A 12,673-nucleotide genomic window follows, 5' to 3' on the forward strand; every position below is an offset into this window, starting at 1 on the left:
ATTTCACCTCAAGCATCAATTACAGATTGAGTCTTCAACAGCCCGTATTCTCATTGGGCCAGCGAGGACTTCTTAATCTACTTATAGAACCTTCTAAAGAGACACCAGGAAATAACTTAGAAAATGACCTCCTTAGTAAGTGACTTAGTAAATGACCTAACGTTTCTTGCTGCACTCTCTTAAAGGTATGATTTTAAAAGTGTTACTGCTGACAAAATTCCCAAATAAGCAGTATCCCTGGCCTACAAAACTGGAAAAGTAACCACAAGGAAAGGAATAGTTTAGGGTTCCACAGGATGGGGACATCTAGGTAGCCAAAGAGGCAGCCCAGGTCTAATGCAGGCTTTTCTTAAAGCAAAAGAGTTCAGGAGACACACCAAGAAACAACAACGATTTTCCTTAAAGAAAGCACTTTATTTTCCCTTTAAACAACTTGGTCACAGTACGTTATTTTACATAAATGGCAGTAATTTTTAAAATCTCCACTTGAAAGGCCTTGTGTCTGAGTCTGAGGTGATAAGAGGATATGAATACAAGTATAAAAACAGTGCAAAACGTTTAGCCCTCAGCGTCCAGTGTTGGCTTCACAAGTCCCCTTCAACGTTGCTGAATCAGTTACATTAAATTTAATATTAAATAAATTTTCCTGGGTTTCCTCTAGTCTAACGTCAGACCCAGAAACGTAATCAGATGAAAAGGCTCCAGAGGCCCCAACAACTCCAACCGGCCAATCACCTAGACCACAGAATCGCGACAAGCTGAGCTCCGTAACACAGCATCTTGTCAGTGGCGCCATGTGAAGAAATAGAGGATTTTAGTTGCATCGATAACTAGAATAGACTAGCTCTGCTTTTAAAGGTTTGCTTTTAAAGTATGAGTTTTAAAGCAAAGTTAAAGGTACCATCGGGAAGGCTAGCTAGTAACGTCACAAGCCCATCTTGGAAACAGTCACAGCCTCTAAGGAATGTGTCTCCACTAAACCATTCAGCCTTTGGCCTGCTGCTGATACTTCAGTGAAACCCTTAGTGCCAACTGAAGTGGGGATAACTGTCCATTAGAAACAGGATTAAATGTAGCTGATTTTGCAAAAAGTTTATATTAATCACAACAAACATCCACAATAACATACCGAATTTTATTCAGCAATCAGTTAAACATAGCTCTCGTTCTCCCCCTGCATCACCTTGGCAGTGTTTAATACAAAATGGCATACTTGTCAAGCTGCTGATGAGAAAACCAGATTCCAAACAGGTGCCTCAAGCAAAAGTCTCTATTATCCATTGCTCGTTTGAGGAACTGCTCCTTTTTAAAATGCAGGGTACCAAAATATAGCTAAAATGAAGTCATATAAACCTGCTTACCGGGACGCTTAAACCTCACATTAATTTTTAAACATCCCGGTTAAAACTGTGCTTCTAGATGTCATATTTTTGCTTATATTAGTTGCGTTTTATAATAAAAAGCTAACGTCCTACCCAAAGGAAACAGTCTATTAAGCAGATGGTCACTATTACAGAGAACCTTACCAGCATTGTGTTTTCTGGCAGTGGAAGATTCTATTATAGAAAATTTTCTCTTGCTAAAAATTTTAGAAGTACCAAGGACTATTGCATAAGAGAAAGTTTGTAGCAGTCTTTCTGCTAGGCAGATGGTACAGTGGAAGACAACATTTACTTCATTCACGAAAGGAGACCACCAGTACTTGGAGAGCAAAGATTTACAGGATCCTAAAAACAGACACACAGGTGGCTGACGTGAGAGGAGCAGCCCAGCATCCCCCAAACACACTTCAGGCTTGATTCAGCAGCATCAGAGGAGCCTACCAAAGGGCCGCTGTCAATGGTCAGTTCACCTGAGGTGTGCCCAGCTATAATCACAAAGTACTCTTTGGGTAGCATAAGGAACATTTCTAAATACTGAAGGATTTTCTCCCTTCATGCAATCCTGATCCTCAACTATTTCTCCCTCACATCTTTCAAGTGGACCCATTTCTCTCCCCCAGGAAGAGTATACAGTGGCCTGACAGTAATATAAGCGGTCAGACTACAGCAATCATTTACTCAACTCCACATCCAGTCTGTTTAACAGAAACTGAGCATGTGGGGTGAAAGGGAGGGACGCACTTGCCTGAAATATGTCGGGGCGGGCCTGCTCCTACGGCCAAGAAACTGCGGTTACAGGTCCGCAGGGCAATTCTCCCACCCGCCGCCACCACTTGCGCCCGGGACTCATTTGTTCCCAGAGGCCTTGTCCTTTAAAAGGACGAAATCCCTCAAATAGCTCCAGACCCTGAAAAGGGTTGAAAGTCCAGGAGTACAGACCAAGGATATCCCACAGTCTACAGAAACTGCTCACACATAGCGCCTTGGTTGCTGCTCCTTTCGGTACAAATACTTCAGTAGGCTTTTACCTCCACAGAACCACGGAGCTTTTCAAAGGTTTGAGCTTTCTTCTGCAAACTGCCAACAATGAAGTTCTCAACTTCAAACAAGCACCTTAATTCCGATCAGCCAGAATAATATACAAGGAGTTCTTATCTGAGCGAGGGAAACAGTGAGTTGCCCCATTCAGATAACCCTGTTAGGAGTGCATTGTTACAAAGACGATGATCATTCCTAATTCTCCCAAATGACTCTGGTCTTTAGGGTACTCCTCAGCTTCAGCACATCATAGTTTGATTGTTGTTAAAGATTTGGCAAGAGGCCAAGATTACTGACTATACTAACATTTCTATGAATTTTATCATCAATTGCTAGACAATCAGAGTTGGCTATACAACTGGCATTCAAGAGACTACAAGCAGAGATTTCTGGCCACATGTGCTGTCCTTGACATCATTATTCTCTCTCTCTCTCTCTCTCTCTCTCTCAAGGAATTCATTACATCACCTCCAATGTTAATTCCAAATGAACGCTTGATTCTGGACCAGGGACAGGGTACCACTGTACAAACCACAGACTCTGCTAACATCCCCAGACTTGCTCTTTGGCTCATCCTAGTGGAATACGGAGCCTATCGTCCACTAAACAATCCATCTCTAGGGAGAGCGACGACAAGCCTGTATAAAAATGTGGTGCCTGTCTTCAGGACAGCCTAGATTAATGGCAGGACTAGGGATGGTGCCAGCTGCAGAGGGTGGCAATGCTGTAGAAGTAGCAATATTTCTTCTCGACCTTTATAAACCTCTTGCTACAGCAGCATGCACAGAAAGACGGACTGAAAAAGCTGGCACTATTTTCCCTATATTAAGCTATTAGCCAAAACAAATTTAAGGGCTCATGAATTCTTTGGGGTTCCAAAAAAAAGTACAGGTGCAAAACCAAATATTTCAAGAGGGTATTTTTCCCCATGGGAAGTTGCCTCATCTTAATTCTAGGCCAGAATAGACCCACGCTAAATATTTAATCCTTTACACGTTTTCCATTTTGAGATACGATTAAAGAAACAATTTAGGAAGAGCTAGGGAAGAACAGTGATCTATTAATTAGTGGAAACCACATATACCCTGTTTCTTCTCTCCTAGTGAGATACTTTTATCTTGGGAAAGGTGAATGAGAAGTAATGTGCAAGTTAAGTGGGAAGACGTCAATCAGCCCCTCGAAGAGAGCTCATGCCAGGATAATGTGAACACCAGGATACTGGTTTTTGCAACTTAGTGCTATTACTGACAGTGTCTGAATTACTTATATCAACATAAAAGTCAAGCTCTTGATATTAACCAGCCACCCTACCCACAAAGAGAGTACAATCTTCCCGATAGGAGTGTCTGTTCTCATCCAGCCATTGTCACAAGTGTGCTAGCACCTGACCAGGCAACACATGGGAAGAGGAAAAAAACATTGATGCCTACTGGAGTTACTTAGAGTAAATCCAAACAGAATAAATCCATAAGAAATCAGATCAATATAAGAATTCATCACCTAAACTCATGACCACTGTGCATTATAGTAGCAATAATTAGGCTTGTAATTATTATCAACTTTCAAGATCAGATGACAGCGTAAATCCATTTGGTCATCTTCTACCCTGTTTGAGTAGTTAATGTCTAATACTTCAGAAAGAGAAATCCCCATAACTGTACAACATGGTATTTGGGGATCTTTTTTTCACTCTGAAATGCTGAAAATGGACTGGCTTCAATAGTCTGACCTGAAATACTTTTTCCAGTCTTAGGAGTCTCCTAATAATACTTCCTACCTCTCTAGTGCTTTAGTTTTTCGTTCTTTTTCAGTGCTTTCCACATACCGCATCCCTCCCGTGACCCTCCCGTGTCCCCCTGCACAACCGCTCTGTGAGGTAGCCAGGGCAGCATCAGTACCCCACTTGACAAATGAACCTGAGACTCAGGGAAGTGACTTGACCAAGGGTCGCATGGCTATTAGGAGTTGAAAGAGGGACTAGAAACTACCCTAATCCAAAGCTCTTTCTCCCATACTAATGGGTGGCAATTGCTTCTATCAATTTCTACATTAGCAATCCACATCCTTTTCAACTTCTGGTGACTGAGTTAGTTAATAAGGTGACTGGAAAGGAATGGCTCTACTTTTACTGCTTTGATATAAAAATCCCTTAAATTGTGAAGTCAGAAAAATTAATTTTCTTCCCAGTCCAGTGCCTAAACCTGAGCATGGCCCTATAATGCCTTTAAGAAACTGGGGATAAACGCAAGCATCCTGCACATACGGAGGAGACACCCTCCCGCCCCCGGAGCCGTACAGAAGGCACTTCATACAATGTCCTCACCAGGGTGGTGGAAGGGGTGTGTGCCCAGGGTGGAGAACTGGTGCCAGTTCCGCAGGAAGCCCCGATTGTACTGGCCTGTGTCCACGATGAGCCCGCAGAGCAGCCGGCGCCCCGTCTTCTGTCGAAGGGCCTGCTGCACTTCCCTCTCCGTCACGTTGTAGCTGATGTTTATCAGCTGGATCAGGAAGATGTAGGCCATGCCCCCCATGATGATCACAGAGTACCACACGCAGGTGAAGCACAGAGCTGAGCTGGGAGCAGGAAAAGGCAGGTCAGGGCGGCCAACACTTCACATTCAGAGAGTTCTCCCCATGGTAACATTGTACACACGTAGTACTTACTCCTAAGGACGCTGGCCCCTTCCCTGATTACCCCACTTGGAAGATACTTTTCTCTCCTCAGAGTGCCAATAACCTGCTTCACTTATGACTCTTAACATGTTCTATCTTATAATTACTGGTGCCTCCTTTTCTAGGATGTGATACTAGAACAGCAGGGACTGTTTTGTGTGTTTCGTGTCCCCCACACAGCCAACAGTGTCTGACACAACCGCAGTCAAGATCTGTTTGTTGCATGAATAATTCCTAAATTGTTCTTAACGCAGAAGAAAACGGAGGTGCTGTGAGATTGCTGTAAACGTCCTCAAGGGAGCTGTGGGTGGGAACCGAGGAGCAGTGCTAAGGTTGCGCATCCCGTTCTTTTCCGTATAAGGCTGACGAGCACAGGTAAGAGGACGGCTCCCAGCACCTGCAGCCCTTTCCTTGTCAGCTCTGAAGGAGCACCATCACATTTCAAATCCCGCTTTCTAAAACCAAACAGGATCACACAGGACAAGCAAGCTGCTTCCAGCGCATTAAGATTGTGAGGAGAGGCTGCCGATTAACGTCTGCCAAGTGATTATTTTCAAACATCTGCACGTGAGTTAGCAGGAAATTCATTCAGAATATTCACCTGTTAAGCTGAAAGGGACCTCAGGGATGATTAAATCGCCACAAAGATGAGGAAAACTGAGGCCCAGTGAGGAGACGTGAATCGTGGGTCCATAGCACTGAGAACACAGTAGCAGGACTATGTTCCTCATTTCATTTATGGGGCCCACAGAAAGCCTAGAAAACTTGTGCTTACCAACATACAGACACAACGAGCCCCAAGGGCCTCTGCTTTCTTCTCGCTCTTTGTTTTCAAGACACTCCCTGCTTTGTCCACATAGCACCCCTGTGCGGGCCCTTGTCTGTACCAGTCTGTGGACAGATCTCCCCCTCGCCACTGCAGAGCTAGACATTCGTGGGCATTAGAACAGATGGGCCCTCCTCCGCAGGTTAAGTTCCTGTCTTCTCTGTGTTGAGACTCTTGATAGGTTGTGAAATCCTTCGGTGACTATTCCTCTTAGTGGGTTGTGATAAATGTCCTAAAGCAGAGCTTTTGGGGACAGGGTGGGCAGGGGATTAGGCCAAAACTAGAAAGTTCCCACTTCTACAGCATGGAGATCATCACACTGTGTAAACGGGCCCCAACCTAAAAACACTGGAGGAAATTCTGACCTAGATACCACAGTAATCAGGAGTGGTGATTAAAAAAAAAAAAAAGTAGAACAGGAAAAAAATCAATGGAGGTTAAATAGAAAAGAAAGGTTACAGAGATTGTAAGCATTTCACGAAAGGGTCAGAAGCGGTAAATTAAGACTGGGCTACAAAGCACCAGAAAACAGCAATAAAGTGAGAATTTCCCCGATAACGAGCGACAAAAGAGACTACATCCATACCCAGAGACTGCTACTTTAGTTATCATTTCAGTTTCACTGTGGCTACCTTGGGCATGCTAGTGGTCGTTTGACTCCAAAGTCCCTGAGTAAGCCTAGTTCTACTTGCAGAGCACTGGTTCCTCACTTTTTAAGGTCAACGTTCCTTGTGACATCACCCAGAAAAATGCACATATCCACTGCACAACTGTGTGTTGGCAATTTCAGGGATACCCAGCATCCCCAGAACCTGTCCTGTGTTTTGGGTGAGAACCCCTAACCTAGCAGTGAATCACAGCCCCGAACATTCACTGCAAATCCACTCACTCCCTCTTCCGTGGGGCCCTGTATGGGGTATCCATGTCTCACCTGTAATTTGCATAAACTCCAGGGCAATAGAAGAGAGCTGTGAAGACACTTCTATCTGTACAAATGGTGTCCAAGGTCAGCGTTATCCCGTACACCGAGGTGAGCAGGAAGATCAAAAGGGCAAGCATGAATGCTTGATGATTTGATTCTCCAACACAGCTATTTATCCTCCAAACAGCACAGAGGGGAAGAAAGCAAACATGTTTTTAAAAGTTCTCTAATAGCTCAATAAACAAGAAAGCTTTTAAAACAGAGATAGTGTGAATTTCAGTTATTAAAAAATAAGTTCTCTTGTTTTTCAATTATAGGGAATTAAAAACTTGTCTGCTGAGAGATGTAGTCTTATATTCTCCGCTCTTTGCAAAGTGAAATCATATCATTAGCTTAAGGACAAGACTAAGTAAAAAAGCAGAACCTGGCTAACAAATCTTTCTACATATTAATAAGTGAAGTCTGTTACCCAATGTTAAGAGAGGTAACACTGTAATCACCACCATAAGGATAGGATGCTATCAGAGTTATAAAAACTTAAAAATGCTAAATCAGAAGTATTATACAATGTGGGAAAACATATATTACATACACATATTAATAAAAGATCCCAAGAGGTTAGAAACACAGTGTGGGGTAGAGAACTCAATAGTATGCAGACTACTTGTCAGGTACAGAGTTCCATGTCATGGCCATTTGCACGCCGGGATGCTCCAGCGGGCAGAGATCTCACAGGAGAGGCTGTCAGGACCTCTGCAAACCAGCGCTTGTAAATGGGCCACCACCCTGCACACACGCACACACACACCCAGGTATGCACAAGAATAAATGATGAAGACAGAGAAGAGGAAAACCTAAAAATGAAAATACCTGCTTATTCCTAAAGACAAAGCCCCAGAAAAAAGCTGTCCCTGTTCATGAGCCTTAAACTTAAGGTCTGCTCCTGTGTCCTCCAGGGCTGTCTGCACCCTCACCCTGTCCCATGTCCCCTTCTGAGGGTGAGAGTGTGACATGATCAGAATCCTAGATAAAAGGAATAATTCACTGACCATAACTGCCTCAAGAGCAAGTTGCAAACATGCTTACAGCATTCATATCTGAATTAATCACGCTCCTTTAGTTTAAGATTTATTCAGTAAAGCTGCAACATTTTCTTTAAAAGTTGCACCGCACATCTTACAGGTGTCCTCAGGTGTCCTCGTTTGTCACTGGCCAGCAAAGCAGTACCCAAAAAGCCCATTTCTGCACCACTAACCAAATAGGGAGTTATCTGGCAGGGCCTTAAGTCAATAATGTCAACTAGAAATCATTGGTAGCATCAAAATGATGACGGATACATGGTCAGAGGATAAGAGTCACCTAAAAGTACAGGAACACTTTCTTGAGCTCCGTGAGCACAGGGAGATGTGCCTAGACTATGTCTGATATTCTTTTTAAAAACGTCATTTAACTGTAGATACTTCTTTCTTAGAAAGGAGAAGATGAGGGGCAGCTCAAAAGAGAAAGTGGGGGGAAAAAAAAAAAAAAACACCTTCAGGAAATGACTGAAAAGAACTAAATTTGTGAAGCTCAAAAAACTGATGACTAAGTGGGAACATCATAACAGCCCACAAATATCTCCAAGGTGTAAAGCTGGGAAGGAGAGAAATTTGAGGATGGCACAAAGGAAGAGCAAACCCGGCTAGAGAGTCTCACGTGAATGTACCCTTCGCAAGCCTCCAGATTTTTCCAACATACCAGACGCAGTGATGATCCATCCTCCTCACACAGACGCCGCAGATCCGGCAGTGCCACGCCCGGGCGGGCCGCAGCAGCCGGCACTTGGCGCACCAGTCCTCCTTCCCGGTGGCGGGGCTTCCGGCCGACGTCCTGGGGCAGCCCTTAGGCTCATCCTTGGGCGCGCGGTTGTTGAGACCGCCCGCTGGGTCTGCGCCGGGGTACCCTTTGGGCTTCTCCGGCCCTGTCCTGTTCAGGCATTCGGTTTGGCTGCCGCTTACAGATCTGTCATCGTTTGCTGGGTTTCTGAGGTAGCCTGGATCCTTCTTGGCTCGGCACAAGGCTAAGAGTATGAGAAGTAACCCGCAGGTAAGCAGAGCCAGCTGAGTGGGCCCTACACGCCCCCTGGGGACCACCTCCTGCAGGAACACGTAGTACATGTAGCCCAGGGAGAACAGTCCGAGGCTCAGGAAAAACAGAGTCTGTTCTTTCCTTCTGTGAGTGAGGTAGTAGTACCACAGAGCCAGCACAGGGAGGGAGGTCAAAACCACCACCCCCAGGAGGAAATGCCACGAAGCCACTCGGAGGAAGACGGGCAGCAGGAAGAGTGGGGGAAGGAGGCTAACGTTAACTTTCCTGGCTCCCCTAAGCCAAGGAATCCGGAGGCGGTCAGAGATCGTATCCATGATCCTTTCGTAGGTCTCGGGCTGCACGGACTTACACGTGATCCATCTGTTCAGAGAGAGCACAGAGAAGGCACCTCCGACGTGTTTGTTGAATTAAAAACCACTCAACACTGTAGGCCAGACAGCAGGATAAATGATAAAAGATGCCGAAGACCAAGCATTCTACTTCCTTATTATTAAACACCAGCTCTTCAGATTCATGTATAATTTTTTAATACGAATGAGAAAATGTTTAGATATTTAACGGAACTATTTCTCCACGAAACAAATACACAGGAATACACACATATTCCACATAAGTCCTGTTCAGACTGGGGTGGGCATAGAGACATAAAAATCTCAAAAAAATTCACAATCTAGTTGTGAAGACAACACGGGAACTCAAGAAATATTAGATAAGTGATAAAGTAGCAAAATCACCCAATGAACTATTACAGTCAAACATGGTAAGGTGTGCTTAGAGGAGAGGACACACTTCTGGGTGGTCATCGCAGGGGTCTTTGTGGGAAAAGAGGGATTTGTGCTCCACCTTGACAGCTGGCTAGTATTCCTGTGGGTGGAGAGGAAGGCAAGGAGGCGTTCCAGTGGAGAGATGCGTGTGCCGCACAAAACCTATCCTGGGCCGGGGGAGTAAACCAGTTCAGTAGAGCAGGGGGCTGCATAAGGAAACGTGGAGGTCAAACTAGTACAAGTCAAATGACTGAGCTTGGTGGACAGGTAGTATTGTTGACTTATTTGCATACTTAGGCTATTATGGAAAGGAACAGTTTAAGGAAGGATAACATTGGTTTTAGAAATTTAGAATTTTTAAAAATAGGGCTAGACTTGGAAGTGAATGGGAACTAACTATATGGGAGGCATACAGAGCAGCGGGTCTGTGGAAATGCTGGGAGCCCATCTCATCCAGAAGCGTCTGGAGAGAAGAAAACTCAGGGACAGCCCAGGTCTCAAGGGCTGGGAGGGAGGAAGAGTTAGAAGGCCAATGGAAGAGCTGTGGTCTTGAGTGATGGAGGTACAGAAAAGGCATCATTTCTCCATTCATTAGTCCAAAGTGTTCTACTTTCTCAGTATGGATTTTAGACGGAGACTAAAGAACCTACATTTAAAGACACCTGTAAAAGACCATTGACACGGGCTTCCCTGGTGGCGCAGTGGTTGAGAATCCGCCTGCCGATGCAGGGGACGCGGGTTCGTGCCCCGGTCCGGGAAGATCCCACATGCCGCGGAACGGCTGGGAGCGTGAGCCATGGCCGCTGAGCCTGCGAGTCCGGAGCACAGGCTCCGCAACGGGATAGGCCAAAAAAGACTATTGACACTGTCAAGGAAGAATTACAAAGGGATTATGGGGTACTAGACTACAGTAGTCCCCAAGAACGCTTCTCATGGCGAGATTAACATACCAAGCTCCAAATCAGCAATAGGAAAAGCAAGTTTGATGGGAAAAGCAAGTTTCCACCATCTGTGTTCTCCCCACATTATGCTTCACATGTGATAATTTTTAAATATATAATTATTTAGAAAATGGATAAAACCCAGGTTATTACTGTTTAGCACAAAATTTTTTCCGTGATGTTAGAAATCATCTCTTTGGATAGTTAATTTCCATCGCTTGGGATAATGGTGAAAATAAAAGCCAGATACAACAGCATCAGTCAGGACTGTGTGGCTGCTCATGCTGAAAACAGCCAGTCCAGGGGAGTAACATGCCTTCTGGCTGGATTTCCTCCCCAGAAACAAGGGGTGAAACCGATTCCGAGAGCAGGAAAATGATTTTTCACCCCTCAAGGCACTGTGTGGCCAAGTGCAACCCAGTCCCAAGATGTCAGTCTCTGAATGCTGAGACCACTGAGAATTGTAGGAACTTTCTGGTACTAATGTGTTCATTTTAAACTTACAGATTCTTCTGGCCTGCATTTTATTTTTTTTAATGTGTTTAACTTGCCTACTATCCCTTTACCTGCCTGTTCTCTCTGTGACCTCCTCCCTTTAAATGAGAAATAATAATGTCCTACTAAACTGAGCTGAACAGACAGTTGTGCACTACGAGTAATAATTCATCTTTATAAAGTCCTCACACTTGACATAAAAGACAACTTTCAGTTGGAGATAAGTGGAAATAGAATGAAGAGCAAATTCTAGTGTCCTGGATGGCTAAGCTGAAAGTATACATGGTAGTTCTCAAAAGGGCCGGAGGGATCAGCATCAAGAAACACACAGCTCTTACCTATCACACCCTTCATCCAGATCTTGGCAATCACACAAACAAGCAGCCACGTGGTTCTTTTCCCCATTTCGATCTAGGTACTCGCAGCAGCACAGAGGCTCCAGTTCAGGTTCTTCCGCTTTGTTTTTCTTCGCTGGCTTCATACTGCCCTTCTTGGTCATGATTTCCACCTGTCACCATGAGGCATAAGAAGCCCTCAGGAAGTAAAGTGGAAAGAACACAACTCACATCTTGTAAGCACATCCAAGCCTATCCCTGATTAACCGCCAACGCCTGAGAAATCAAAAATGAGAAGAGGGGGAGGTGGTCCCCTTTTCATCAGGCTTTACTGGCTCGGCTTGGCCAGACACAGAGCTCTATGGCTCTAGGGGCTCCAAGCGCCTTCACCGCCAGGTCCCCATCCAGGACAGGCGCCGCCTGGGCGCTAGCCGTTCCCATGACGACAGGCTACTACGCGGCCCGGGACAGCCGGGGCAAGGGTGGCTGCACTCACCTGCGGGTGCAGGCTGGGGAGGGCCGGGCTGTCCCCGCCCAAAGCCAGGGTGCGGGTGGAAACACCCTTGGTGCTGCGGGCGGAGACAAAGAGTGTATCCGCTGGGGCCGACTACCCGGCTCCGGAGAGACCACCCGGCGTCCGGGCAGCGCTCAGGGTCGCCGTCCAGACCCACTTCTCCGCCGCGAGGTGGGCGCGCCTCTCCCTCCCCCGCCACTCGTGAGGACGTGGGTGGGCCGAGAACACCGCCCAGCCCGAAGAATGACCTTGGGAGGGAAGTTACCTGCGCTCCCGGGCCGAGGTGCGGCTGCAGTCAAAGAGGCCGAGGCGGAGAGGAGAAGGGTCGGCTCCTCCCGAGGCGCGGACGCGTCTGCCGATCTCTGCTCCACGGGGCTCCCGGCGCGATGGCTGGAGTCTCAGGGACCCCGGCTCCGTTCTCCGCCGCCGCCCACCTGTGACCACAGCCGGCCGCCGCTGGAGCGGTGCGCCCGCCTCCCGTGGTGCCCCCCGCCAACCCCTGCCGTGTCCCCTGCCGACCCCCGGCCGGCCGGCTTGAGCGCGGCAGGTCCGCGAGCTTCCGGGTGCCCCGCCCCCGGCGCCGGGCATCCCCCGCCCGCACGTGCGGAGCCCTCCGGCGAGGCCCCTCCCCCTGCCCGCGGCCCTGGCGCCCGGGGGAGCGGAGGAGCGAAGGCGGGGCTCAGGCAGCTGATCCA

The 12,673-nt window shown here is 46.6% G+C and overlaps 1 protein-coding gene across 4 annotated transcripts in view; it reads right to left on the reverse strand.

Annotated features, from left to right (window-relative positions):
- ZDHHC23 (zinc finger DHHC-type palmitoyltransferase 23) overlaps positions 1 to 12,453 on the reverse strand; it is a 44,819-nt gene extending 32,366 nt beyond the window's left edge. The window contains exons 1-5 of one of the 4 annotated variants that reach the window (XM_067034613.1): positions 12,244 to 12,453; positions 11,468 to 11,637; positions 8,579 to 9,289; positions 6,851 to 7,009; positions 4,744 to 4,994 (exon numbers count right to left, since the gene is read on the reverse strand). In XM_067034613.1, coding sequence (XP_066890714.1) covers positions 4,744 to 4,994; positions 6,851 to 7,009; positions 8,579 to 9,289; positions 11,468 to 11,628 — 1,282 coding nt within the window. In that variant the 5' untranslated portion in view covers positions 11,629 to 11,637; positions 12,244 to 12,453. Of the gene's footprint in view, positions 1 to 417; positions 4,995 to 6,850; positions 7,019 to 8,578; positions 9,290 to 11,467; positions 11,663 to 12,243 lie in introns of those variants that run through there. The other 3 variants (XM_059065157.2, XM_067034612.1, XM_067034614.1) reach the window with 3 other exon arrangements.
- Positions 12,454 to 12,673: the final 220 nt, after the last annotated feature.

The sequence above is a fragment of the Kogia breviceps genome, chromosome 5 (genome assembly GCF_026419965.1).
Source record: "Kogia breviceps isolate mKogBre1 chromosome 5, mKogBre1 haplotype 1, whole genome shotgun sequence".
Classification (NCBI taxonomy): domain Eukaryota; kingdom Metazoa; phylum Chordata; class Mammalia; order Artiodactyla; family Physeteridae; genus Kogia; species Kogia breviceps.